General features: G+C 42.6%; 1 protein-coding gene across 1 annotated transcript in view; it reads left to right on the top strand.

Moving 5' to 3' along the window:
* The window catches only part of ATXN2 (ataxin 2), a 45,676-nt gene extending 22,016 nt beyond the window's left edge, over positions 1–23,660 (top strand). The window contains exons 12-25 of the mRNA XM_009998455.1: positions 1–74; positions 796–903; positions 1,825–1,895; positions 2,608–2,915; positions 3,365–3,428; positions 3,545–3,697; positions 4,329–4,395; positions 6,348–6,532; positions 7,486–7,618; positions 11,883–11,936; positions 17,416–17,561; positions 18,403–18,630; positions 21,971–22,139; positions 23,016–23,660. The exon at positions 1–74 is cut by the window's left edge and continues 15 nt beyond it. Of these exons, the coding sequence (XP_009996757.1) occupies positions 1–74; positions 796–903; positions 1,825–1,895; positions 2,608–2,915; positions 3,365–3,428; positions 3,545–3,697; positions 4,329–4,395; positions 6,348–6,532; positions 7,486–7,618; positions 11,883–11,936; positions 17,416–17,561; positions 18,403–18,630; positions 21,971–22,139; positions 23,016–23,044 (1,789 nt within the window). The 3' untranslated portion in view covers positions 23,045–23,660. The remainder of the gene's footprint in view (positions 75–795; positions 904–1,824; positions 1,896–2,607; positions 2,916–3,364; positions 3,429–3,544; positions 3,698–4,328; positions 4,396–6,347; positions 6,533–7,485; positions 7,619–11,882; positions 11,937–17,415; positions 17,562–18,402; positions 18,631–21,970; positions 22,140–23,015) is intronic.
* The last annotated feature ends 3,500 nt before the right edge of the window (positions 23,661–27,160 follow it).

Here is a 27,160-nt window from a genome sequence, read left to right as displayed (position 1 = left end):
CATGTCTGCTCCAGCTGCCTCTCCAACACCTGCCAGCCCTGCATCCAACAGAGCAGTTACCCCTTCCAGCGAAGGTGAGTTACCCCCACTAGCTTCAAAGTGCTCCCTGTCACCAATCCCTGACAATGAATGAGCCTGTAGAAGAGCAAAGCTGCTTCCTAAATGATGGAAAACTTCTGATGCATTTAATTTTGCTGTGTAGAGAGTTCCCTGTTTCTCATGATGCTCACTTTAAACTCAGGTTGGAGAGAAGCTTTTTGAGAAGTCTCTATGCTTAATTTCTTCTACCCTTTAAGGAGTATGGGCTTAAAGGTGTTTGACTTGAATGGAGGATTTTTTTTCAAACTTAATTCCCGGCTCTTTTCTGATTCAAGAAACATAAGCCACTGGTTTCAAAGGATTTTTTGAGCATAGTGAAAGAAAGGGGAAAAAATTACAACATTCAGTACCACTGTCAAATGGCTTAAAAACTCTCAAATCTTTGTACCATTCTGTATTAAGAGCTTGGACTACTGAAAATAATTTTCATTTTGTAGTCTCTTCAGCCTAGTTAGGGTTCTGTGTGTGATGAAAGGGATGTGTTTGACTGGGACTTTTTTATTTGGCTTCAAGACAGTAGGGTGGGGAAGGGGCAAGGATAAACCCCCAGGACCTGTCTAGGTAGCAGAAAATGTGTAACTTTTTTCTTTTGTAAGCTAAATATGGTTAACTCTCTCTTCTGTTTCTACCTTCCCATCTGTCTTTACTCAGTTTGAAGTGTGTGTAAGAGAATAATTTTTGCAATTTCTTTTCTAGCTAAAGATACTAGGCTTCAAGACCAGAGGCAAAATTCTGCAGCTGGAAACAAGGAGAATGTAAAGCCAAGTGAGACTTCTCCTAGTTTTCCTAAACCTGAAAACAAAGGTTTGTGTCAAAAGCTTTTGTATATATCTGAGTGCTGTAAGAATTCCAAGCACTAAACCTGCTATATTGGCTGCTTTACTTATTATCCTTTTAAGGAAGACTTGGAGACAATCTGCCTTGGGTGTTCTGCAGCAAAAATTTGGTCGTGCAGTTGGAAAGTGTCAGGCCTAGAATTTGAAATGTTGTTCTTGACTCATTTCATCAACACAGAGTGTAGAGGCTCATGAGGATGGTGTGATTTATTTTCACTTGTTTCTCTTTTTTTTCTTCCACAATTTTTTTTTCTTTTTCCCTGCTGACAAAGCTGGGTTTTGGCTCTTTGGGCTGAATGAGTGTTTCTACTTAGAGCTGTGCTCACAAGACTTCTGAGCATCCTGGTCAGCACAGGTTTCTGTAGCTTATTTTTTCCTATTATGCCTTAAAATTAACTTGTTCTGCAGCATTGCTTTTTCATTCAGTTCTCAAACATTTTTGTGTTGTTGAACTGAGAATCATAGAATCATTTAGGTTGAAAAAGTCCTTTATGATCACCAAGTGCAGCTGGAATCCCAGCCTTGATCAGTGTTTCACCTTTAATTGCTGTGTCTTGAAATGCTGACGTTACATTTTGAGGATGGTTTTTTTCATGCTTCCTTGTGTTCAGCTGAGTTCTGCAGTCCCTGCACCTCAGGGCTTCTGTCTTGGTGTGATGCATTAGAACTATAGATATGTCAGTTATGCAATGCCCTGGTTTCACACAAATATTTTTGTATGCTCATACATGTAGTTCATAGAATTATACCAGATTACAGAGGAAATGGTGTCACTCTGTTTCAGTTTTAGTTATGCAAACATTACCTTTTTTCAAACTTAAGTGATATAGAGACTGTATATGAAGCTTGTATGAGAAATGCACAACAATGTTGGTCTTATCTTTGGCAGGTGTATCTCCAATTGTTTCAGAACATAGAAAACAGATTGATGATTTAAAGAAATTTAAGAATGACTTTAGGGTAAGTTTCTCTGTATGGTAACTTCATGGTATCATAGTTCTTATGTGTGTCCAGATAATAAAGGAAGCACACTGCATGTGTTAACAGGAAAACAGGTCCTTACCACTCATGCTTAATTCATGGGAATATCTATCAGGATTAATGCTAGGTATTATAAAATCAATGCCAACTCTTGCTGGTACAGTTGTCTAGTATGTGTAAATGTGCATATTGACTGTTCACTGAAAATAGTACTTGAAACCTGTTTGATCATTAGGTACAAATAGTGATCACATTTACACTCCATATGCAAGAGCTGATTCAAAATTCAAAATTAAAGGGTTTTGCAGAGGAAAATTGGAAGATGAAGTCCTATTACTTAATTGCTTGTTATAATGGTTTATTAAATCAGGTTAGCACTTCAAGTGTTACAGTTAAATCATGCAGTGGGATGTGACCAGAAGGTTCCTTCAAGTGTTCCTGTCACTTCCTAATCAACATATAGGTCAGTTGAGTCTCTGAATAGCTTCTTTCACAGTATAGGCTTAAAACATTGTCAATGTTCATAGATTTCGTTTCTAGTAGGAATGGAAATGTATGTTTTAAAAGGTCCTTTTCAGCTGGTTGAGGCCTATAGGACTGTATTTTACTCTGTGTATGTGATAGCACAAGACAGTCTCTCCTTGGTTCCGTGTACCAATTTGCTAAACTTATTCCTTGTTTCTTTTTTCAGTTACAGTCCAGTTCTTCTTCAGATGCAGTGGATCAGCTGCTAAACAAAACCCGAGAAGGTGAAAAATCAAGAGATGTAGTTAAAGAAAAGACAGAATCAGTCCCTAAAGAATCTGTCATAGAAACTGGCAGTAATACTAACTCCAATGGTGGTAGTAGCAAACCTAATAGTCCAAGTATTTCTCCTTCAATAAGTAATAGTTCTGAGCAAAAGCGAGGGCCTGAGGTAACTTCACAAGGTGTACAGACATCTGGTCCTGGAAGTAAACAAGATAAAGAGGATAAAGAGGAGAAGAAGGATACTTCTGAGTGAGTAATGATGCCTTTTTGATTAAGCATATTTGGGTTTAGCCTTTAGCCATTTGTAGAAAAAGCTATTTTGAATGTGTAATGTATCAGCCATATAAACAGTGAGATAAGTTCTCTCTGTTATACAGAGATTACAGGTTAAAACAATCTCATGAGTCAGTGGCAGAGCTACATGTGGAGCTCTGGTCCTCCTGCTGCCTAATCCATATCTAAATGCTTATTTGTTTTCCTGACTCATGTGAGCTGTGGTATCACCAGCCCACAAACAGGTTTATGTATAAATATATTGAGTGGCTTTTTGCATTCCATGTGCTGTTTGAGTTCTCAAAAATCTGACTCAGATGGAAATGGGCTATTTAATCCCTTTCAGTTTTTAATTGTTAGAGAGTTCTGCAGATATGCTTGTAGAAGAATAATGCTGAACATAATATTTTGTTCTTTATGTTTAGGCAAGTTAGAAAATCAACACTTAATCCTAATGCAAAGGAGTTCAACCCTCGATCTTTTGCTCAGGTAAGTTACTTGGTACCATTTGACACTGCTTTTGGGTAGATCTTTTATAATAAAACTTTTTACTTGGAGGATAATTAAGCTAATCTTCCATGTGCATTGCTGAACTCTGTTTCTAGCCGAAACCTTCTACTACTCCAACCTCCCCTCGTCCACAAGCTCAGCCCAGCCCCTCCATGGTGGGTCATCAGCAGCCAACCCCAGTGTACACTCAGCCTGTTTGTTTTGCACCAAATATGATGTACCCGGTTCCAGTGAGTCCAGGCGTGCAGGTGAGTGCAGCTTATCCTGCAGACTTGTTAATAACACTCTTCAGATGATTGTCAGCAAGTTGAGGAGACTTAGGAGATCTGAGTTAAAACAGTGAAACTGCACAGTTTGTGTTGCTCTTGTAAATAGGGACACAAATACTTTTTTGTTGAGTTTTACCTATGTAAATACTGTCCAGTGGTCGCTCAACCTAGATGTGCTGTTAGTCTCAAACACTTGTAAATTCCAACATTTTACTCGTATTTATTATTAATCTGTGCAGACTTCCTGCCCACTCCAAGTGTAGTCTCACAGTTTAAGTAACTCTTTATCCTTAGCTTCCAAATGTGTCCCACTGGTTTCTGGTCATTGTAGGGATTACTAGAATTTCAATTCTTAACTGTTCCAAAGCAAGTACATTGCTTGAAGTAGCAATAGTATCATTACTTGATGGGTTGTTGCGAACCCTAAGGTCTTAGCTGTTTGTACGTGCAGACTTAATCACAGTCATCCAGGAAAATACCACAGGTTAGGCAGAGGTCACTAAAGCCTGTAACAGAATCAAGCAAAACACATCAGAGCTGAGTGGGGCCCCCACCTTGACACGCACTCAGTTCTTAAAGGAATATCATAGCTTTAATTCTTCTGTTTCAGCCTTTGTATCCTATTCCCATGACGCCCATGCCAGTGAACCAAGCCAAGACATATAGAGCAGGTAAAGGTGAGAATAATACTGCCTGTTCGGTTCTCAGTCTGCATGCAGCATGAGCTAATTACTAACGTTGGTGTGTTGTCTAACCTGTGGTAGTTTGGTTTTGATTGATACACTAAATGCCATTTGAATGAAAGGGAGTGGAAATACTAATGCATTTCTAGAGGAACTAATTCAGCCAAAACATAAGTTTGAGTAGTGGGGAGTTGCTTGGTTTGGAATCAGATTCGGCAAGTGGGAAAAACATCTCTGTGACTTGGAATGTTAGGGCAAGCTGATTGTCTCCTGTGCTTCAGAAATGTTGCAGGTTTGTTTAAAGGGAACTTTATGTACTGGTTCACAGCAGAGCCCTGAACGGTGCCTTGATAGCCATTATTTTTTTGGGTCAACAAGTAGTTTTGCTATTTCTTCCAAAAATGTGCTGTGCTGCTCTGCTGGAAAGAACTTGCTGCTGGTTCCTGTTAGTTCTTTTGCATTCCTTCTGCAGCAGTGACTGAGCAGCTGGGCTAACAGCACCGTGTCTTTAACAAGTGACACCTGTGGCTGTGCAGACCAGGACGTGTGTGGAGAGATGCTCTCACTTCTCTGCAGTGCAGCCACAGAGCAGAAAAATGACAGTCTTGTTTTTATAGTCATGTTTCAGATAATGCTCTAATTCCACACAGTGGGTGCTTTCTTGCTGTTTTATACCGTAGCTCATGATGACAGGTTCCAGTGTTGCAGCTCCAGTCACTGGAGGAAGAAATTGTTTAAAAGAGCAGTTCTACTGTTCAGAAATAAACAAGTAGCCTTTATGAATCTAGGGAAGACAAAAACCTGCAATGTATTTCTGTTTTAAAATGCACTAACTCTACTGTGGCCTGATCCATGGAATCTTTTGGTTGGTAGCACTGATTGGTTTAATCAGAAATACGTTGCTTTGTGAGGCCCCCTCCTATCCTGAATTCTTTCTTGAAATTTCATTAGTTTCTGCCTCCCCACTCTCTGCAGCAGAGTCTGAAGGAGCTGCCTGGGTGAAAGTTCAGTGGCTTTACACTGACCAAGTTGCATCCTGGATTTACTTTTTTCTATTGTTGATTTGCAGTGTAAATACAGTCATCATTGAGTGAATTTACTGACATCTTCAACATTTTCCTCCTTTCCTCTACATTGCACACTGCAGTGGAATCTACAGGTGCCTCAGTTAGTGTAGTTACTAGTCCAGTCTCACTGCAGCCACCTGGAGCTCCCCTAGAGCTCATGCCCTGTAGTTCAGTAGGCTGTTAGTTTGTTCTGAGTGCCTTGCTGCTGTGGTTCTGGTGGTTGTCTTGCTGGGATAGCTCAGGTGCTCCCACACTACAGTGCTCTCTTTATCTTTCTTCCTTCTGTTGCTGCTCCTCTTCTTATAGATTGACTTGTCCTTTTCAGTGTTGGCTGTGACCCAGAAGTTGCTTTCTGCTATCCTGAGGGCTAGCACAGAGCTGAAAAGATGTGAATACCTTGAATTGTGGCTGCATGGAGACCTTTTTTGTGCTCTTCTCAGCCATAAACACAAGTAATTTTAACAGACTCAGCTTTCCAGTTGATGGAACAGTTGCTGAGTAGTTCTCATAGAGGGTGAATTAAGCCTTTTGAAGGGGACTGGATCACATTTGATTCATGTAGGTGTCCTGATATAACCTTTCTCTTCTGTTACTGATGCTTCAGTTTTTCTCTCCCTCCACCTTTCTTCCTTCTTTCACAAAAAAGCAGGCCTGGGTTTGTGGCCATATACATGGCTCAAAGGCAGTGGGGAAAACCAGATGTTTCTTGGAGGAACTCCTTTTGTTGCTGCTCCTTTTTGATAGAGCTCTAATAAGCTGTTAAAGGTGAGGGGTGAGGATATTCCACTTGGTCACAGTGACATTGTCATGTAGAAGCTTTCAGGAAGATCGTCATTCTTCATCCTGTCCTTCTAATGTGAGGTACTCTTTGCTTTGTAGTACCAAATATGCCACAGCAACGGCAAGACCAACACCACCAGAGCACCATGATGCATCCTGCCTCGGCAGCGGGCCCTCCAATTGTAGCTACACCACCTGCTTATTCAACACAATATGTTGCATATAGTCCCCAACAGTTTCCTAATCAGCCTCTTGTGCAGCATGTGCCACACTACCAATCTCAGGTAAGAGTCCTTTCAGCATATGTGATAAACCAACACAGAAAGAATGAAAAGGCTCAGTCCTAGATACCCTATTGGCTCCCAGTCATAACGAGTCACTGGGAGCAGTTTCTGTGTTCTGGAGCATGCTTGGTGGTGGTGTAATGTGCTTCCAAGCCTGTGACACATTTTAAGGTCACTTTAGAAGCTGGCATTCATTATTAATACTATCTTTTTAGCTCTTTGAAGAATTCCTTTCAGGTCACAGTCAGGACATCCACTGATGTGTTCTAAAACCAAACTGGTGAACTTATCTTACTTCAAAGGCTTTAAAATGTACATAGGTAATTGGATAAATATATAATTACATAAGCTTACTATTAGAGTGGCAAAGATTAGATATACCAGTGTTTTTTGTCAGTTTCCAGCCCACTGCAGAAAATGTCCTTAAATTCTTTGAAACAGTTGGAATTATAAAATCATAGAGTGGTTTGGGTTGGAAGGGACCTTGAAGATCATCTCGTTCCAACCCCCCTACTTGACCAGGGACACCTCCCACCAGACCAGGTTGCTCAGAGCCCCATCCAGCCTGGCCTTGAACACTTCCAGGGATGGGGCAGCCACAGGTTCCCCGAGCAACCAATTCCAGTGTCTCACCACCCTCACAGTGAAGAATTTGTTCCTAATGTCTCACCTAAATCTACTCCTTTCAGTTTAAAAATATTCCCCCTTGTCCCATTGCTACATGCCCTTATGAAAAGTCCCTCCTCAGCTTTCCTGTAAAAGTAGTTCCTAGTTTAAGGATGATAATCAAGCTCAGGTCTCACAGACCAGCACGAAATCTTCAGCTTGCTCTGTATCTTAGCAAGGCCAAGCTGCTGCTGTTCCGAAGTACGCAACTATTGCTGAGATGACACCAATTTCTTGGTACTAGTCCTGCAATTAACTGTCTGTTTTCTTTTTTCTGTTGAATGCAGCATCCTCATGTTTATAGCCCTGTAATACAGGGCAACGCTAGGATGATGGCACCACCAGCACACGCACAGCCGGGTTTAGTATCTTCCTCTGCAACACAGTATGGTGCGCATGAACAGACGCATGCTATGTATGGTAGGAAACGTTTTGTGTTATATGTAACTTTCTAAGTGCTTACCTTGTGCAGGGATGTGTTTAGTCTGAAGCTTCAAACCTGGGTATCAATCAGATTACACCAGTAGGTGTGGTTTGTGTTTCATAAGCTGATGAAAAAACTGAGCCATCTGGTTAAAATGAAAACTCAAGTTTGCTGATTTCAGTAGGATGCCAGTGACCAAGATGAAATTTCAACCTGGGAGCTGCTAAAGAATATCTGCTGAAAGAAGTTTGTTGAAGTTCTCTTGATGCTTTTGACACAACATCCCTTGATTGTTTCTTTATTATAATTAGGACTTGTTTTATTGCAAGGCTATGATCTCAGTTTCAAAACTCGACTTTAGTTCTGACAACTAGTGAAATGCTGTCTTGCTGATACTACTAGCATCATTAACAGTATAAACACTGCTGTTTAAGCAAAATAAAACATGTTGCTTACCTTTCTTTTTTGGTAAGTCAAGAATAAGTATATGAAACAGCTCATGTATTGCTTTGACTTTGACAATTAGTCTGCAGCATTATCAGATGGGAGTACTTCACTTACAGTGAAGTGATGAAAAATGTGGGTTACCTTGGTACAAATTTAAATGTGAAAGAACTTCTAAAGCATTATAAATGTATGAGAAATCAATGCCCAGTCCAGAGGAAAAGAACCTCACTGCAAAACACGCTCTTGAAAGAGCTACAACAAGGGTGCTAGAGGACTTGTAAATTGTCATAAAATGTCAAAACAGCAGATGATCTCTTGAAAACGTGGCATTTCAATCTTTGTTGCAGCATCTGAGGAAGACTTTTATTGGGTCACGTATATTATTGACTTAGATTCTAATAAAAGATTTTCTGTACCTTTAGACATCTTTGTATGTTTTCCGGTGCTTAGTTTTACTCTGCTACTTAATGGAAGCTCGTGATGTGTGATGAAAACTTTCAAGGCTAAGAATCTGAAGTTTAGTGTAAAATCAATTCTGATTTTAAGAAGTCCATGTCTTAACCATCTGAAAACATCCTGTCAGGTCCCTGCAGTGGTAACATAGCTGAGAAGCACAACTAATAGAGTGAAACCTTTTTTGACACTTGAAGGAAGAACGTTTCAGCTCATTTGTGCTGAAGCTAAATGGAAGTTACTTGCAGAGATTTAAGTCTTTCTCTCACAGGTCCTTGCTAATTGTATTACTTTGATCTTTTCAACTCTTGTGCTTGAGGTGTCCCTGTAAACAGATCTTCTGTTTGCTTATTCATTAGATTAAATAGAGTTCCGATGAAGTGAATGATCAAAGGCTTTCAGTCCTTTATTGGTGAAAACTCTCTTCTCAAATCCTAATTAAAATAAAACCAAACATGAGATAATCAAGATTTGATTCCAAATGGTTGCATGTGACTTCCTAGCAATTTCCCATTGTACACCATCCTTATCTTCTCTAACCAGTGGGTTCTACAGCATTGAAGTACAAGCCCATTCCCTTGGTTGGCTTTGATCAGATGTCTGTACAGTTTTTGCACCGATATTCTAACTTACAACTGTTAGATTTCATTTTGTGTTGGTTTCACAGCTTGTCTGTTGTAGGTATGTGACTGTCTACAAGTGCAGACAACTAAGTTGGGTCAAACTTGAGAATGCTTTGGGATTTTCTGCTGTGTAATTAAATGTTAATTTTCCAAGAGCACCTAATTTAACAGAAATTGTATGTCCTCCTGTGACCTTTCAAGTAGCTACTTGGTGGCTCTTCTAAATACTCTCCTGCCTTCCCAGTGAATGGTCAAGTGCTTGAAATTCTTGTTATTGAAACCATTCAACCCAGCTGGATCATGAACTCTGGATGAGACACTTCTTTAGGAGTATGTTCTTCCTATGTTCAGATGTGTTTATTGCCTAGTGAACACAAATTGGCTCAAATGTATCCTTAACCTACAAAGTTTACAGTGGGCTGCACATGAAACGACTTCTGATGTGGTGCAGCACCGTCTCAATTCAGATTTTTGCAAGTCTTACATGTGCTGATTACTTGAGGACCTGACCTAGAACAGATAGTGTTTCCTCAAAATGTGTCCATCTGTCACTTATTCACTTCAACTCCCATGTATCCATGTGTGAATGCTCTGGAAAAACGTAGCAAGGCCTGAGGTGATAAAGATAAGCTGCTTATGAAGCACATTGCTAAAGAACAACCTGCTGGAACCATTCGCCCATGATTGAGTGACCATAAGGAAGTATCCATTAACTTGTTCTGTGTTTTGGGAATCTTAAGTTTACCCAAAGTATCTTTGAGCTAAATATACCAATGCACTTTGATTCTGGTCCTCTCTTAAAACTCATTTGAAAGTACAGAAAAACAGCTCCCTGAGAAACAACAACCACTGCTGCTTCTGATTGCTGGAGCACTTGCTCAAACAAGTTCTCAGATTTACTTTGGCTCTTTAAAATGCTGACTTTTTTTTTTATTATTTAAAAAAAATTGTCTTTTCTCCTGTTGATATCAGGATTCAGGGGTTATGCTGCCCTTTTATCCTTCAAGGTGCCAGTGCTTTCTTTGAGATAATTCTTGTAAAAATCACTCAATTGTTTTCCCCCCTGCCTGTGTGGTAGAAAGAAGATGTCTGCAAGGACAACCACACTGAGACATGAGGGTTGGAAGGCACTGGTAATGAAGTAACCCTAAGCTGTGAAATGTTTTCTGGTGAAATTGCATCTCCACTAATGTTTTGGGACAAGCTGAGAATCTGTGGCAAGTAGCAGCTGCCTGCCAGGGAAGAGAAGTGCCTGTTGAGCCATTCAGTGAACTCCCCAGACTGCCAAAATTGGGGTTTTGTTCTCCTTCCTGTCTCCTGAAGAGAGAGCTGAATCCCAGATACATACCTGGACCTACACTTGTTGATAAACACTCTTCCATTTTAAAGAAAAGTATTTTTGTCTAATGCTGTTGAGTGGGATATTTCTGCACTTCTGGGATTTCCTTGCCAGTCATTACAGTGTGCTGCTTCTGGTTCACAACCCACTGTTGACGAGAGCTCAAGAGCAGCTGAGCTGCCTGGTCACCTGCAGACCCATCTAAACATGACTGGAGGAGTGGTTAAATCATTGGGTTTTCCCCTCAAAACACAACCAAGGAGGACAGTGTTCAAGGCAGCTCTCTTTCTTCCTGTCTACCAGCCAGATGATAAATATGTCTTTTACACACTTCAGCTCGTACCTTCTGGAGTCTTGGTCCGCTTACATGTCCCTGTGGAGAAGAGTTTGCAGTGCAGGCCCTTCATGTGCCTGAACAGGGAGTTGCCCCCCTGACCCAGCTGAACCCCACCCTGGTGGCAGAACACACCATCTGTCTGGGAAGCAGTGGCCCTGGGTGACCTCCCTGATCCCAGTGTGCAAGGGCTGGTAGAACGGGCTGGCCACGCTGAGCACTTGGGCTGTGCCACACACAGACCTAGACTTGTCTTGTGATGCTGGTAGAAAATGTGGTTATTGAAGTAGAGGGTGGATCTGTTCATTCCTGTGACAATGAACTGGGGTTAGTTTGACCATGCAGCTGAATTGCCTGTGCCTGCAGATAACTGGAGTCCTCTGGAAAACTTTACTCTTGTGTTTGATAACAGCCTTATGTAAAGCCAGACCTCGGTTTTATACAGATGCATTTCCTGGTTTTTGTGCTCCTTCCTGTCCCTGTTCTCCCTTCCCTTTTCCCCTTCTGCATATATTTTACTGGCCTGGTGTTGTCTCTAACTTTATCTGGTTTCTGTCTCAGCAGTAGAGTAAATTCTATTACCCTGGTAGTACAATGGTGGATTTAATATAAACCTCAGAGGATTCTCCAGGGAGTAAGAGTGAACCAGTCACCAAAGGTGTCTTGGAACTGTTAAGAATGACAGTGATATAGCTGAAAAAGCAAGGGGCCAATTTCTGCTTTAATGTAACTACGTTTTAACTTTCATATTACAGTGGACTGTAATAGACCATTAATTGACATAAAGTTTATTTTTGTGTTAATTAAGAACAGAAGACCTCAGTGTCACAGTTTAGAAGGAAGGCTTACCTGAGACTTGTATTGTTTCATCTCCACTCGTTTGTAAAATTAAATATCCAGCTCTAATAGCACCTAAGTAAATAAAAATATCTGCATGGTTCTACAATATATATATATAAAAAAAAAAAATACATTAAAAATATTAAATGATGCTGACCTTTCCAGAAGACGGGAAGTATGCACGTGGCAAGAGGCTAATTTACCTTTCTATTTCCCAAATTCAGCATGTCCCAAAATACCATACAGCAAGGAGACAGGCCCTTCTTTCTACTTTGCCAGTGAGTTGGGTTTTTTGTACTAATTTTGATTGTACAGAAAAGCACTTTCTAAAGAACAGACGTTAAAGGAATGGGACGTGTTGAGGGAACAAGTTTCCTTGCACCAAACCAGTATGTGGAAAACACAGGAATTTTCCTTTCCATGGGAATGAAGCTGCTGAACAGATTTATATGATCACAGGAAGTTGATTTGTCAGTCTTGAAAAAAAGGAATGGGACGTGTTGAGGGAACAAGTTTCCTTGCACCAAACCAGTATGTGGAAAACGCAGGAATGTTCCTTTCCATGGGAATGAAGCTGCTGAACAGATTTATATGATCACAGGAAGTTGATTTGTCAGTCTTGAAAAATGAATTTTACATATTGAAAAAAAAAAAAGTAAAGTTTGCTACCCAGCCATTTCATCTGCAACCAGAATTGAGCACTGCATGTGGATAGCCTCTGCCTGAAACCTAGGGCACTTCCTCACTCCCTTGCTTTCATGCCCCAAGTGGGATTTAAACTTTGGCAAGTTAACCTGCTTCCTAAAAGGAGAAGTGCCTCATCTCTGTAAAAAGCTTATGACCTCCACAGGTTGAGCCCTGGGGAGGAGATACGTGAGTTGCAGCTGAGGTGAGGGAAGCTCTGAAGAGTTCCTTTGATGTCACCCAAGAAGTGCAATTGTCATTGCTATAAAGTGGGTGACTAGAGGAGGGCTCCTTGCTGATACATGGCATCAAATACTTCCTCCCTGGCAGGTGAACATAACCAGGGACATTCCCTGGCTCTGGTGCTCTGAGCCAGTGCCCTCCATCAGTGCAGGTGATGAGAGCAGGGCTGGTGGTCTCTGTACTCTGAGCACACAACAGCTAGTACATTCACTTCTATATGTGGACAGGGAAAGGTGGATAACCACAAAATCCTGCCCTGTGTGTTCACAGCCCTCAGAAGTAGGGTTTTTTGGGAAAGCAGGGGGTGGCAGGAAGAACTGTAGTTGTCACCCAAGACATTGGAAAGGGAGACTGCAGTTTTGGGGTGTGTTTAAACATGCTCCTGCCCTGCAATGAGGCTTGTTGTGCCTGTCTGCTAGTCTGTGCAGCCTATACCAGGTACTCTTCTGGGGTTTTTCAAGTTACTTTATGCAAGAGGGATGTGAGAAGTACCACTTGTTCTCCAAAATTCTCTTCTGCAACAACCTTCCTGTGTTCCTCGCACGGAAACGGTTCTGTGTGAAGTAGCGTGGTGGGATGCTGACCTGTCCTGTTTTCATGCATTTTGGTTTGGTGCACTGAAATGGCTTTGATAAGCTCGTTCCTTTCGTGGATAATCTTTTAAATGAAGTCCACTCTTACCTGTGTAAAATGACTCCTTTAAATGTTTGTATTATGAGAGAAACATTTGCTATTTCTTTGCTTCCTACCATTCAGGTCTTTTAAATGTAGTTATCCTCACCATCTTACTGGGTCTGGCAATACTTTTGAAGCTTGTTCACTGGTCAGTTCTTGAAAATAGGCTCTTTGGATGATGACCAACGATGACCACCATTGGCAGCATTGAAATTCCTACCAGGAAAAATACAAGATGACATATGTTTTTTGCCTATACCCTTGTAGCTGGGAGTTCTGCTTGATTTCTGGTGCTCTGACCTCTTTTGATTTCAGCTCCTTCTGTGGGTTTGGTGGCTGTCTACTAATTACTCACCTCTCAGAAAAATGGGTTGCACTTTTTTGCAGAGTTGAATTCAATCATTCCATCCATCTGATATTTTTGCTCACTTCATTACTGAATCACTTCACCATGTGTCCCTGTAAGGTCAGTACAGTTAAATATTACATGTTAGGAAAAAAACTTGATGGAAAAGCTGCTGGAGTGGAGCAGGGTCGTGGGTAGTCCAGGGAATGTTTCTTGGGGAGAGAAACATAATGTGTAAGGGGTGAGGAACAGCGTGTTTGTGTTGGAACGAGCTGAGGTTACTTGCAGAAAGGAGGTTGGCAGAGCTGTGTCTTCATTCCCTAGAGCTTTCCCAGTGCTTTCTTGGATATTAGATGGCCAGAAAACCTCCAAAGTACAGACGAGGGGAAAGGTTGGATAATTTTTTTCCCCACCTCCTGCCTTTCCTTGTTTGCTCTTCTGTACATGGAGTTGGTTGTTTTGATGAGCAGGCAGAAATTCTTGAAAATGGTCACAGTGAAGGTGCTTTAGCTTTGGCTAAGCAGGTGAGTTTCTCATGACTGTTTTGCAAGATTTCTTTCACAGCCTCGCTGACCTGATAGATTTCATTGGTTTGTCAGGATCTATTAATTGCACTGGCTAAACATGGAAAACCTTTTACATTTCTAGTGTTGAAGTCTGAGCTCTGGATTTGAACTGACAAAGATCTGTGCATGTATTTCAGACTTGCTACCACTTGCTCTGAACCATTTTTTATTTGTATGCACTATGTACAGGATTTGGATAAGTGTCCACATAACATTTTTTGAAAGACTCTTAATATTGCTACTAAAGCAGATTTTGTAGCAGCATCTGAGCTAGTTTTAACCAAACTTGTAGAGCTTACTAGAGTAATTTGTTTAAGATAAAATAGGGGAGAGGAGAAGCTAAGCAAGTAAGAAATAGGTATTTTAAATGCAAAGCTGTGGATAAAAGACAGTAGGTTATGGAAGAGCTACTACTGTGATGAAAATCTTCATCCTCCCCCCTCTTCTGTATCTGCTTTTCAGGATACTATTCCTGGGTTTTACCTGGTTTCTTAAGAGAGAAATTCTTCATATTGAAGTTTTACTGTATAATGTATCTGCTTCGGAATAACTCTCGGCTATAAAGAAATGAAAGATGAACTGCACAAGTGGTTTAAGGGAGCACCACATTATTTCAGGGGCTCCTAACAAGTATTGTGGCAGGATGTGGGAAGCCTTGAATATCTTACAACTTGGAATTAATTTTCATATACATTTTAAAACCTCTTGAATGGAGTAGAAGTTAATTTGCAGTCAGGCGTGCCAGCTCTGTGGCTCAGGCAGTGGGATGAGCTGAGGGTTTCTGGTAGCATGGCCTTTGGCAACAAAGACATTCCCTGTATGCAATTATTTCTTCTACTTCAACAGGGGTAATAACTTCTGGCCTTCTTTAGAGTGTTGTATAATAATGAGAGATTTTCCTACTGTAGGAAGCCATAAACTTCATCCTGTGAAAATGATCTGTGTTGCCATAGGTAATTTTTATGTAGTCCTTTTAAGAAGGAGCAGTGATTCCAAGTCTAGTAGAAGCATGGTTGAGATGCTGCTGCAAAGTAAATTTTAGTAGTGATATGAAAAAGAAACACACCCAAGTCCTTCATTGCACTTGAAAGCGTAATAGAGAAGATGGCAGAAGATACTGGTACTTTTGGCAGTGTGCATAAAAAATATCGAGGTGTTTTCCAAGCCCCCTTCTATCAGAAATTCTCACAGTGGGAATCCGTGTGTACACTCATGCCTAAGTACACTTACATGCTAGGATCAAACTGCAAGAATTTAGGGTTAAAAATGTGTGTGAGATTCATCAGCATTAGTAGCCTGAAGCTGTAGTGCACATCACTGTTGGGCTGTTTGGTCAGGGAAGGTTTAGTGGAGCTTTCAAGAGAGTGGGGTTAAGTTAAATGTGGTAGGCAGTTACTGTATAAAGGAGAGACCTTTACAGTAACCTGTACGGAAGCTCAGTTAGGCAAAAAAGATCATGTCACTGTATATTCTAGTGAGTTTTAATATTTTAGAATTAGTATTTTAATCTTTCTAGCAAACCAAACTGGAGGAAAGCAAGTGTTTGCCCAGGGTAGCAGCACATCAGGGCTGGTTAGTGGAGCACGGCGGGGCTGCTTGTCCTCTTGAGACTTGCCTTTGCTGCCTAGTATTGTGCTTTCAGACACCAGCTACATTTTTGTCTGTTTTCTCCACTTACCTGATCTTTCAGCCTTTATACACAGTCGGGCAGGTCTGTGTGCTCATGGCCTTAGAGCCCAGCACAGTGACATGTCCCCAGGCTGCAGCAGGTCCTTGCAGCAGAGCAGTCACACACCTGGGTGCACAGGGCTGCAGCGTAACCCTTCCACTCCAGGATTCTCCCTCAGCCCTGCTTTTCAGCTTTGTTCACTAGGGCAGAAAAAACACTACCAGAAACCCCATCACTTCTAAAGATGTGCTGCAGTCAGGCACAGCCTTAGCCACCAAGTTCCCATGTAATACACACCCCATTTATAAAGCGGGAACCCATTAGGTAGTAAGTAGTAACTACCTTGTCAGAAGACAAAAAAGGAACCAGAACAAATAAGGAACAGTTGCAGGGAGCAGATTCAGGAGTAGGTTGATAGTTTGCTTTGACTACTTGTCTTGTTGCACTATTGTCAGCAAAACTAGCCTAGATCTTGACAAGCTGTGGTATTGGAGGGTCATGCACGTTGTCATGGGCAGAAGGGGAGTTGCAAACTGCAGACTGGTGGTTGCACAAGGTCTAAAAGCAACAGAGGGAAACAGGCAGAACATCTTCATTTTCTTAGGGTCTTGCTTTCCAGCTGCATGCTTTGTGTTCAGAAAGGAAGACTTGCTATCACTGGCTTTTTGTGCTTGCTTAAGTTCCCTCAGAAGTAAAAAAAGAAAATGCTTTAGTGTGGCCTGTTTTGAAGCAGAACAGAGCAGGACTCCTCAAGGAGGGACTTGTTGATACTGGTTTGTTGTTGGAGACTGGCATTGCTGTAGCAACAGATGTGGTTTCACTGGTGTGAAGATTTCATGTTAAGTTTGTTCCTTTTTTTGGAATTTCATACTTTATTTACTACTTTTTCAAGGAATTAAGAATTTTGTGGCACTGTTGAGAAGCTCACAGAATGGTGGTGATCCAGAAAAGCCTCCCTGAGGGAGACAAAAGATACTTGATTTTAGTACAAGATCCTGATTTCAGCAAAAATTTGCTGCTCAAGAAGCCTCAGTTTTCTCAGCTGTCACCCTTGTCCTGTGTGTCCCTACAGCTCTTCAGCAGACATGCAGTGTATGTACTTTACACTGACTGTGCTGTGAGCAATTTCCAGAAGAGTAGCATGGTGAGGTTAGCCAGGTATAAGGCCAAAGAATTTTTTGGATGGTGGAAATAAAAATGGCTTGTAACACCTTCGAAAGGTATATTTCAGGAAAAACTAAATTGTATGAAAACGAGAAATTCGATATTTCAAACTGGTCTGTTTGACAAAAGATGAAGTACTGCTTTTTTCTGTGTAGTGTCTGTTACATTGTCAAACTAGGGAAGATGAACTGTCTAATTGTGGTTGTTTATAGCCTTTCCTGCAAAACCAAACTACACAAAAGCAAGGTAAGATACTCAGCTATTTGCAAGATAGATTTTTTTAGAAGGGAGGGGGGGAATAATATATTTACAGTAAGTTTGAGATAGAGTGAAATCTTCAAGTGCAGATGGTGACTTGATGAGGTGCATGCTCTGTATCTGTGGTTAAATATTCTTCTTTTTCATCCTAGTTTCCACTGGCTCACTTGCTCAGCAGTATGCCCACCCTAATGCTACCCTGCATCCGCATCCTCCGCATCCTCAGCCTTCTGCCACACCAACTGGCCAGCAGCAAAGCCAACATGCTGGAAGCCACCCTGCTCCTAGCCCTGTGCAGGTAACACACCTCAAGGGACTGAATGTCTTTATTTAAATTGCATTTCATGCTGGAAGGTTTGCATCAGTTAGTCTGATGATTGACATCAATATTTTGACTTACTTGTGAAGAAAAGTGGTAAGTTGGAGCACTTGCCCACTCGACCTGCATGTGTCAGATCACATACAGGAGCTGTCTAGGTGCCTCTCTGTTTTCTGGAAGGAAGTAGAGCCATGGAACTTGATAAATCTCTGCTTGCATGTGGCTAGGGCTCACAGGCTGTAGGCTTATGACATAGTTTGTCAGATAAACTAACAGGGAAATTTGTGGCTTTCCCTTCTCTTCAGTAAGGAAATACTGGAGTCCAACATGCATTTCTCCCTCTTCACAGGGGATGAGGGGCAGCTTGTTTCTGTGTTATGATTAAATAAGCATCATAATTTGTCAGAGCTTTAATATGAGTGGAATTACAACTGAGAATGGCAGATAAATGCTGAGAAGCCTTTGATTGTAATTTTGTCAGAGACAAGCAGCTGAAAACAAAAGAGACCTGGTGATAGTGCTGCTGCCTTAGATACCAACTGGTAATGACTTGGAGTTGCTCAGTGCAACTCTGAGGAACCTGCCAGACTAGGTTCCATTTTCCAGGCTCCTGCTCAGGTGATTTTCTAGTGCCTGGAGAAGATTAATCTGGTGGAATTGAAATGAATTCCCTTAGACCATGTGTGGTGGTCCTTAGATTTGCCATTTAAAAGCTTCACAATCAAGAGTAGTTTCGCATCCTTCTGTGATGATAGTTGACAGAGTGAACATGTCCCACTTCTGGACTGTAACCTAAGTGATCTTCTCTCTTTTTTTGCAGCATCACCAGCACCAGGCTGCTCAGGCACTCCACCTGGCAAACCCTCAGCAGCAGTCGGCCATTTACCACGCAGGTCTAGCTCCAACCCCACCTTCCATGACGCCAGGCTCCAACACGCAGTCTCCACAAAATAGTTTTCCTACAGCACAACAAACAGTCTTCACCATTCATCCCTCCCATGTTCAACCTGCATATACCAATCCGCCACACATGGCCCATGTCCCCCAGGTAAACACAGTTTAACAACCTTCAAGACTAAATGTCTTAATGCCACAAAGTTAGGACAGTCGGGCCTGCTGAAGTGATTTTCATTCTGTCACCTCTCAGCACAAGACTACCTGGTGTGTTATTTAGGTTTCTGTCTGTACATTGCCTTTATTTAGAATTTTACAAAATATTTGGACCCCAGCTTCCAACACCCAGTGCATCTACAACTGTAGTTTAATGAAGACATCTTAAGGTGGCACTGCTACTGAAAGAAATTGAGCTCTCTTCCCAGTCCCCTGCTCCCATCCTTGTCCCGCCCCACCATTCTGCTCACAGAACTGTTTGGCCATGCAGCAAACCAGACTGGGGAGATGATTCAGCTGAAGTGTGCCCCCCCCCATCCCCATTTTAGGCTATTTCTCAGTCAAATCAGTTCACTACTCAGGTTCACTGCATGATCACAGGAAGAGCTGGCATACAGAAAGGTTGGAGGGGAGAGCTGAGTGGAGGAAGGCTGAATTGCTGCTTTTGGTGGCAGTTTTAGGCTCTGCATTGTAGTCAAATTTATACAAGTACACCCAATAAAGGATATTACACAGGATTTCTAGGGAGTAGCAAGGCACTGCAACAGGAGATGGGTGAGATTTGGGTCAGATGACTGCAATCCTTGCTGAAAGAAACCTGTGTGCGTGTGTGTGTGTATGTGTCTGGTTCTAAACAAACTGCTTATGCAGGAGATCCCTGGTGATTGTTGAGCAACAAGAGTCCTTGCTTCAGGATCAGAAACCTACTTCTCTTAACTGCTCTCTTGTGGTCAACTCACTGAAAAAAAAAAAAAAAAAAGGATTTTGGGAAGGGGAGCACATGATTGATTAATTAAGAGCTCTGCGTAAAGCAGCGTTACAAAGATTTTCTGATGTTTACTAAATCTGGTGGATTTAGTCTGCTTTGTCAAGGAATTGGACAATTAATCAGTAATTGGCCTGCACAGTTTCTTCCTGGTGTCTGGCTTCCACCTTCTCATGCAGGATAGGGATAGTCTGGGATACCATGACTAACTGTAATTACAGAGGTTAGTCTAATAGCTGTCCAGTCCCTTGCAGAATTGTGATAAAATCTTTGCTTTGCTCCCTGGGACAGTCGGTTAAGCCAATTAATTACTAGTTCTTTAGAAATTGTTTTACTGATGTTGAGTTTTTTAGCTTCTTAATTCCATTTAGGCTTTTAATTTCTCTGCTTTTGTACTGTGGGAGGATAAGGAGAGGATGTCCAAACTTCACACCTGCTGTGGCATCTTGCCATGTCCCCCCCAGGCTCTGCTTTCTGCCAGAAACAAGGTCTTTGCTCTGGTGTGATGGCACTGGTGTGGGGCTGCAGAGCTTCTTGGGGTGACCTGCACACAGCCCTTCCAAAGGGTCTTGCAGGAAGCCCCTGGGTTAGTGGCATGTTCAGTGCTGTGCCTCAGAACATCAAACAAGTTTGTTTCAAGGGCAGCTTCAAGGTCAAACTGGACAGGAGAGGTGCTGTGCCCGCCCGTGCCTGCACTGTGGGATGCCACCATTGCCTTCCTTTCTGTGTGCCAAGCACTTAGTGAGCAAACCTGGCTACAACAAATCAGATGCAACTTTCAGTCAGAACTGACCACTCAGTCAGGATTTTTTTAGCAATCACAGGCAGAACCTGCCTTACCCCTGATTTTTGACTCGCCCAGTCTCCTCTGCTGTAATTTTTCTAGGATGGAAACAACAATCTCTAATCTGTGATATTTACACCAAACCAACTGACTTCTCCAAATGTACTAGTTCCCTCAGAAACCTCTAATGAAGGAAGAACTACAGTTCTATAAGACATTTTAAATGCATGTTTACTCCATTGTGGGGAGACTCATCACTGGATTTAATAGCTTCTTAGCAGCCTCATTTCCAACTTGTGAACACAATTCTGAACTACCACGTAGCAGGAATTTCAGTTAGGCTAACACAGGGGATCAGTTGAATTTCCCTTTAGGTTATCAGATGAATCTGGAGCTGTTAGATATCTCACTTGAGAAGCAGTACTTGGGATTCCAGCACAGAGTACTGTCAGCTGCCAATTTGCAGAGTGTTTGAGCCGCAGTGGCAATTTTTAATCTAATGTGTGTATTGAATCCAGCTGCTACATGAATAGCTGCTTTAGGATGATGGCTGCTGTAACAGCATGTTTGTCAAAGCAGAAATGGTGCTGATCCTGAGAGGTATTTCTGTTTCACAGCCTTATCTTCTAAGCCTTTTTTTAGAGCAAGAGTGAGATTTGAATTGCAGTTCCTTCCTTGAAAGGCTTCTTGAGTGCTACTAATACAGTGCAAGTCTGATAAAGAGTTTGAGGAATGTCTGTGATGAGTTTCAAGTAACCCTTTTGTCTTGAAGAAATAAAATTGTAGCCACTACCTGCTATCTGTCTCTGTTAATGGGATATGGTAGAAGGACAAAGCAAACCTTAGATACAAATGTCTTGTTTTCTTGTTTTGTTTTTTCCTTCAAGAGAAACCCGCTGAGAGCTCTTGAGAGTTCCTTAATGTTTTGTGCTGTTAAGAAACTAGTGTTTACTAGCTTTTTAAACGAGAAAATTGATGACCTCTTGAGTTGTGAACTGCTCTGAGCTAAAGAAGCCAACTGACAAGTTACTGAACTTGTTTGCCAGAAGGTGATCAGCCATCGTAGGGACTAAGCTCCTTTTTCCGCTGAGACTTAACTGTGATTGCTTAGATTACACAAGGACCTGAACTGTGATGAGCTTAACTGGAAGCAGAACAAAGCTGACCTCACAGTGTGGGGGAATGAAATCCCTCCTCTTGGGAGGGCTCCGATGAGCAGCGATGGGCACGGGTCACTGGAGAGAGCGGTTTGTAGGGCAGGGAGCCATGGAAGGGTGTGGGGTTGTGTAAGGAGCATCTGGGGAAGGGATGCCAGGCTCCCAGTGTGTGCCCAGCTCCTCTGTGTACCCTGTGCACTCTGCATAGGAGGTGCTTTGACCCAGGTTACTAACAGTGGTGTTTTAAAGATTTGTTGCTGAGGTGTTTTTTTTTTTAATATCCCACCATTTAACACTGGCAGCTTCTCCCTGTCCAAGTGGCTGAAACTGAGCATGTGACTCAGAGCCAGCAGTAAGGATTTCAGGCCTTTTCTTTTTTTCTTTTTTATTTTATTTTTTTTAGTTATTATTTTTGTGTTAAGATCTCTGACTTAATCCCTGCAGCTAATCTAGTTAAAATGGAGTAAATCTCTGGATTTACTGGTACAGCTGGAGAAAACTTTTGCCAGTCATGTGGCCAGGAGTGGTGTCTCCTTGTGACCGTTAAATACTAAAGAGCTCTTTGTTTCAGGCTCATGTACAGTCAGGAATGGTTCCTTCTCACCCAACTGCCCATGCTCCAATGATGCTAATGACGACACAGCCACCTGGTGGTCCCCAAGCCGCCATCGCTCAAAGTGCACTACAGCCCATTCCAGTCTCGACAACAACACATTTCCCTTATATGACGCACCCTTCAGGTGAGGAGTGTGTGCCCGGGAGACCTGCACCTTAACTGAGCCAGGTCGGAGTAGTGAGGAGAACTGTTATGAACGAGATTTGGGGAAAAAAAAGAAAAAAAAAAAGAAAAAAAAATAATAATGAGAGCCAAGCCAAACGTCTCGATGTCCTTGCAGAGCACAGGCTGCCCAGGGCCAGCCCGACAGCCAGCCTGGCTGAGCCTGGGAGATGTAGCTAATTTAGCAGAGACTTTGCTTCTCTGAAGCTGAAGCAGAGGAATGGAGAACTCTGCACACTGTGGGACTGTGTTCTTCCAGGTTTTGCCATGGTTTTGCCGTGGGGGATGGAGTGTGTGTAGCCTGTTTATGATGATCTGGGGGGTTGTTACATTGACATCGATTGGTCTCGAGGGTAGGAGTGAAAATGTTGCCTGGGGGAGCCCTGCTGACTGTTGCTGTTAGACTTCTAATGGCTGAAGTAAAGTGACAATTGAAGTCTAACCTTTAATTGAGAGTAACATTCTGCAGCTTTACTTTTTGGCAAAAGTAGGTGCTGGATGACTCCTTTCAGCTTTGCATTTAACCTTATCTAGGTTTCTTTATTGTTGCTTGTTTCCAAACAGCCTCTAAACTTACGTAGTGAACTAGATACCTGATTTTGTTTCTTGGGAATGTGTGAGCAGAACAAGGCTCAGGCAGGGGAAAATAAAACCAAACAAACATCCCAAGGACATCTTGATATGCAGGGTTTTGTTTTGTTCATTTAAAAAAAAAGAAAAGAAAAAAAAAAGAATAAATAAAAAAGTTCAGCTCAGTAGTTGTCCTGTGACCACTTTACTAGCAAACTGTTGTGTGGCTTGCCAATTTATTATTTACATTTGAACTTTTTTTTTACAGTACAAGCCCACCACCAACAGCAGTTGTAAGGCTCATCTGGAATAACTGAAAGGCTGGATACCTTTTGTAGGCCAAATACCCTCCTTCTACTGCTTCTGCCAACTGGAAGCACAGAAAACTAGAATTTCATTTTATTTTGTTTAAAAAAAAAAAAATTGATTTCTTGTAACATCCACTAGGAATGCTAACAGTTCATCTTGCAGTGGGAGAGATTCGGACTGAGTAGAGGCATTTAGGAACTTGTGGGCTATTCCATAATTCCATGCACTGTATCTGAGTCCTGCAAGTGCCCCAACTCTGCTTGCTGAAAACTGGAAGTTATTTATTTTTTAATGACCCTTCAAAGTTATGAACTCATCAGCTAGCAAAAGAAGTAACAAGAGTGATTCTTGCTGCTATTATCACTAAAAATCAAGACTTGGAGATCCCTTTTACTTCTAACTAAACTTGAAACAGGTTCAGTAAAAAAAAAAAAATTCTAATCGTCAAACTGATGAATTATTATTTATAAATCACGTTTGATGAGATAATCACTATCGTGAGACAGTGATGTAACTTTTAAGTTAAGAAAACTTTTACTTTGTAGATAATATAAAATAAAAACTTAAAAAAAAATTAAAAAATAAAAAAAGTTTTAAAAACTGACCCACTTAGTGTGTGTGTCTTTAATGTGTTCTCCAGCTCTCCACCCCGGTTGGAGGGAGTGTTTGATGTGGTGTCAGGTAAGCTTGGCCCTGGGTCTGTGTCCTGTTGCTGCCAGGTCCATGTGTTGGACATCAGAGGTTTCCAGATCAGAAATTGGATTCAGGTTTTTAACCTTTTCTTGTGTTCAGGTGGATTCCTTAGAGCCTTCTGCTGTCCTGGCTGGTGTCACCCAAGGTGCCACAAGTGGGCCTTGAGGTGATAAAACTACAAAGAGGTGGTGCTGCTGGAGGAGGAAAGGCAGTGATGGGGGTGAGTCTTCCTGAGGAAAAGGGAGTGGGAGAAGGGTAGGAGAAGGCTTGGCTGGTGTATCCTTCAGTAAGGAGCAGGGTAGTGATGGCTGTGTGTGAAGTGCTGTTGTGTTCCTCACCCTCTGCACCCTGCCCTGGCTGACCAGAAGGTGATGCTGCTTGGACTGGATTCTACTGGACAAGTAAACTTGTGTGTACAGCCTTGCAGGGACAGCCCTTCCGTTGCAACTTGGTGGAAAACATGCAGGGAAATGTGTGGAATCCATGTGTGGGTGGGCAGCAGGGCCATCAGCCCCTCCCAGCCATGGTGACACGGGGCAGGACTCCTTGAACAAATCTGAGAAGGACCAGCTTGTCCCACAGGTTGGCAGCTTTTCACTTCTAAGGGAGGGTTTCTGTCTTTTAGCATCCAGTGTCTTAAAATACCATCCAGGTACCTAGAATCAGACTAAAGACTAGAAGTGAGAAACAAGTTCTAAAAACAGTTTATTAAGAGCAGATATTTTTTTTTTTAATGGTAAAATTGCATTATTCAAGAATAAGTTACTTATACAGTACATACAGAAACAATGTATAGAAAAACCTAGTATACAAGAATTCTGTGCAGGTGAAAAGTAGAACTCAGAAATCAAAGTACTTTTCATCCAACAAACTGTTGGTGTTAATCATCCTGCTAAAGGCTGAGTTAGAGAATGCACAGCCGCCTCCCCCACCCAGGAGCTGCTGCCCAAGGTTGGGTCTGTTCCCATCCCTCAAGCTTCAATTAACATCTGAAATACTCAAACCTGTTAGTCAAGATTTCAAGGTTTTATTTTATATTCTTGTTAGAGTGAAACTGCCCTGGCTGGCAGCAGTGTTCTGTGGCCTGGAGACTTTAGGGATGAGGAGCTTTGGCCTCATCCCAGACCTGGGCAACTTCCTCAAAGCTTTGCCTGAAAATAGTTTTGATGCCAAAACCATCAGTGAGGCACTGGGGGTGTCAGTGTTTGGTAACCTGGTGCTGTTCCTGGGGGCTGGGATGCAGGAGGAAAGGATGGACAAAGGGATCAAATAATGCTTCATGTCAGGAACTTCAGAACCCAGGGGGACATGCAAAGGCCACTGATTGGGAGGGTCTGTCAGCAAAAAGCTGGAGGTGAGGGAGGGATGGTCTGGCTGGACCCAGGCCTTAAGCTGTGCACTAAGGCAGCTAAGGCACTGCTTGTTTTGTGTCTTTATTGCCAAAAAACATCTGTCCTGAGTAGCTGGCTGAGATGGGGCTTCTCTCCCCACCCGCCGGTCCTTGGAGAAGCTCTGTGAGTGGTCACCAGGCAAAGGCACCAAGTGTGGATGCTGGTTGGGTCATGGCTTTGCTACGTGGGATCCAAACTCGTGGACATGCCCATCTCCAGGGCTAAGGCACCACATCTGACTTTCTCTGTAGGAGTTCAGCAGCCATGTGGGGTCTCTTCCCATGGCTTCTCCCCCCCACCCAAAACTCCATATATGACACTTTATAAAGGCCAGTAAAAGCCCATGTGGGCTGGGGAACTAAACCTGCCAAATCCTAGGCATTTTTACCCAAATTTAGAACAATATAAAAATCCTCCATTCTATATAATGGAACAACTTAATGCTCTTTGTCCACTGATGTAACACAGAGGAGAACCTGGACACTCTGCTGGCAGGTGCACAAGCCAGATGCCTTCCAGGAGAAATGGGATTTCCAACTCAGTCCTTCAGGAACTGGGGAAATGGCCCCCAAAAAAGTCCTAGTGCAGGTGGGTTGGGACCACAGTGGGTCTGAGCTGCTGGAGAGTGAGAGAATGAAGATGGGGAGATGGTGGAGCTGGGAGGCTGGACAGGCCTTGGCTACCTTGTTGGTAAGGGCTGAGATGGGAATAACCCTATGAAATAATCAGAGTGACTTTCCCACTGCTCACTAGTGGGGAGGAGCCCACACCTACTGGAGATTGTTTGCACAAGGGAGGGAAGTGCCTGATGGGGTGATAATGAACTCAATGAATATTCTGCTAATCAAGCCCAGCAATTTCTATTTAAATACCAGAGAAACCCCTTGCAGGTTAAAAATGCCACATGCATGTGCATGTTTAGGTGTTGCCACTTGGGCTGAAGCAGCTGGCAAGGGCAATACCAGGGGTTACTGCCCAGCCTGGGCTTTCCTGCAGATGCTCTTAGCACAGGATGAGTGGGTAACACCACCTCACTTTTGGGGAAAGACCCCGTTGAGGGTGGCCTGGGAGGACCAAAGAAAAATTAATAATAATTAAAAAAAACAACAAAACCCAAAACATTTTGAACACGCTTTATCACGTGCAAGTGTTTTCTGAAGGGTGCCACTCTGGGAGCCACACACCAAGCAGGCAAAGGAGGGAAGAAACTTGTGCTGTGCTTCCTCCCCTTCCTTTCTTCATCCCTACAAATGCCAGAACATGGGAAGGTCTAGATCAGGACTGAAGGGAGATGACTTCCCTGGCACCAACCAGCCCTGCCTATGTGCTCCCGCCATTGGGTGCTGCTCCAGGGAGGAAAATGGGATGTGGATGGAGCTGGGCAGCCCCAGCCATGGACAGGGCTGGCTTTGTGTGTCCAGCAGCACCGCCAGGTCTGCCAGTACTGGAGATGGGACCAACTGGTGCAACTCCCCTCTAAATCAGTGTGTGCTGGGCTCTGGGAAATGCTGAGCCCTGCCCAAATACAGGATGGCTTCCTGTGTGCTCAGTTTCAAGTGGTTTCAAACAGAGGAAACAGGAGGGGGGGGGGGGGGAAAGCCCTTGCCTGCTCTGATCATGCAAAGACAGCCTAGGAGAGGCCTGGAGCAGAAGCTGGAGAGACATAAAAAGCAAATCCAAAGCAGTTTCTGAAGGTTGTTATCCCATTTCTCCCAGTTCTCACCCTATGACTAACTACTACCTTTAAACCAGCTTTGCAGTCATGGCTGCTTTTGAGCCTGGCTATTTTGGCCCTGTCCTGGTTCCAGCCTGTGCTACATCTGCCCTTTCTGGCCCAGCCAGATCTTGCCTTTCAGTTCCCCACCTTGAGCAGATCTTGGCTCCTTGGGCTTCGCTGGTCAAGAGGGCAAAATGGGTGCAAAACTCCCTGGCTTGACCTGGTGGGGCTTTTTGTTAGCTTGAAATCAATTCCTAAACATTAATGCTGCCAAGGGATCCTACCTCAAGGGAAAAAAAAAAC

This window comes from Chaetura pelagica, unplaced genomic scaffold (genome assembly GCF_000747805.2).
Source record: "Chaetura pelagica isolate M959 unplaced genomic scaffold, ChaPel_1.0 scaffold585, whole genome shotgun sequence".
NCBI lineage: Eukaryota > Metazoa > Chordata > Aves > Apodiformes > Apodidae > Chaetura > Chaetura pelagica.
The sequence above is the reverse complement of the archived record's forward strand: the minus strand, read 5'-3'. Positions and strand labels throughout refer to the sequence as shown.